The sequence below is a fragment of the Aphanomyces invadans genome, assembly GCF_000520115.1.
Source record: "Aphanomyces invadans strain NJM9701 unplaced genomic scaffold supercont1.381, whole genome shotgun sequence".
NCBI lineage: Eukaryota > Oomycota > Saprolegniomycetes > Saprolegniales > Verrucalvaceae > Aphanomyces > Aphanomyces invadans.
In genome coordinates, this window is record NW_008580526.1 from 380 (window position 1) to 1,762 (window position 1,383).

Sequence of the window (1,383 nt, forward strand, 5' to 3'; positions counted from 1 at the left end):
TGTCAGATTCAGCTCTTCCAAAACTTTGAACAATCGCTAAACCACGTTGAGACGGTGCCAAATAGCTCGAACTAGTCAAACAGCGCCGTCGATATTGCCTGAGCCGTCGTTTCAGCACGAGGGTAGAGGCGGACATTCCCGCTCACGTCCTTGGCAACTAGCAGATACCGCCAGCCGTTCGTTCACCTCGACTGGCGTCTGGAGCCAGTCGAAGTGAATGAGCCCGTCGAGTCGGTCGGTGTGCAGCGCCTGTCCTCATGTCCGGGGCTCCTCGACCCCATCCACGAGCATGCAGGCCTTAACGAAAGCCTCGACGTCGGCATCGACACCATTCCAATAAAACAGCTCCGTGATGGTTTGCTTGGTAGCTTGAGCGCGACGGTGCCCCCCATTCCCGCATGGGCGGCCACGCATAACCGTCGTTGCATGTCCACACAGCCGCTCGGGATCCACGTGGCATCCGACGGTAGTACAAATCAGGTCTTGTCAACGACCACTTGACGACGGATTTGTCCTCAAGGTCGGCTGACACTCGTAGTCGAGACAACCGCGCTGAGTGCGGACAATCTCGTCCAAGGCGGGCCACTCGAAAATTTTTGAGCGCAACAGCGACACCAGCTGGAGTAGTCGGTAGACACGGGAACGGCTAACGTCGCGGTTTACCGTGCCCCACCGGCTCAGGAGGTTCCCCAAACTCTTCGTCCCCCGCGATCGGCTCGATCACATAGGGAAAAGTCGACATTACCATGGACCAGAGTTGTAGTTTATTGGCTAGGTACTGTCGATGCTTGCACCATCACCACCTGGGTGGAACATGTACACGAAATTCCGGTGGTCCGTGAATAGATGGAAACCACCGGGACGCAACAGCAGGTACTCGAGGCGCTTGAAAGCCTCGACATGGCAAATGCCTCCTTCTCCACAATAGGCCAGCCCTCGCTAACCCCGTGGAACGCACCACTTAGGAATACAAATGGTTCGTGGCGTTGGTTGGCCGTTTCTAAGCCGAGACCAGCGAGGGAATCTGAGTGGCTCCAGAACAAAAACCGTCGTAGGCGTCGGTATATAGGCAGACTACCTTGTCAGATGTCGGATGGGCCAACAGGACCATGCGGCGCAAAGTATCTTTGATGGCCTCGAAACATGACACATCGTCGCCCATGTTGACCAGGTGGACCCTCTCCTGCGTCGACTTCCGTCTAGTGCCAACTGTCGCCTTGGCAGCGACGCCCAACAGTCGCAGCAGCGGTGCCACCAGCTTGGCGTACTCGGGTATACACATGACTCCAATTGACAGCACACACGAACTGTTGCAACTCAGCTCGAGATGGAATAAACCATCATTTTGAGGTATTGGTAAAGCTAGACGCTCGTAGAGTGTCT

At 55.7% G+C, this 1,383-nt stretch overlaps 1 protein-coding gene across 1 annotated transcript; it reads right to left on the reverse strand.

Moving 5' to 3' along the window:
• Positions 1-1,078: 1,078 nt before the first annotated feature.
• Positions 1,079-1,282, reverse strand: H310_15349 (hypothetical protein; the record flags this gene model as incomplete). Its single annotated transcript, XM_008883332.1, has 1 exon — positions 1,079-1,282. A coding segment is annotated over one exon (204 nt), but the record flags the coding sequence as incomplete, so codon positions are not given.
• Between the last annotated feature and the right edge of the window lie 101 nt (positions 1,283-1,383).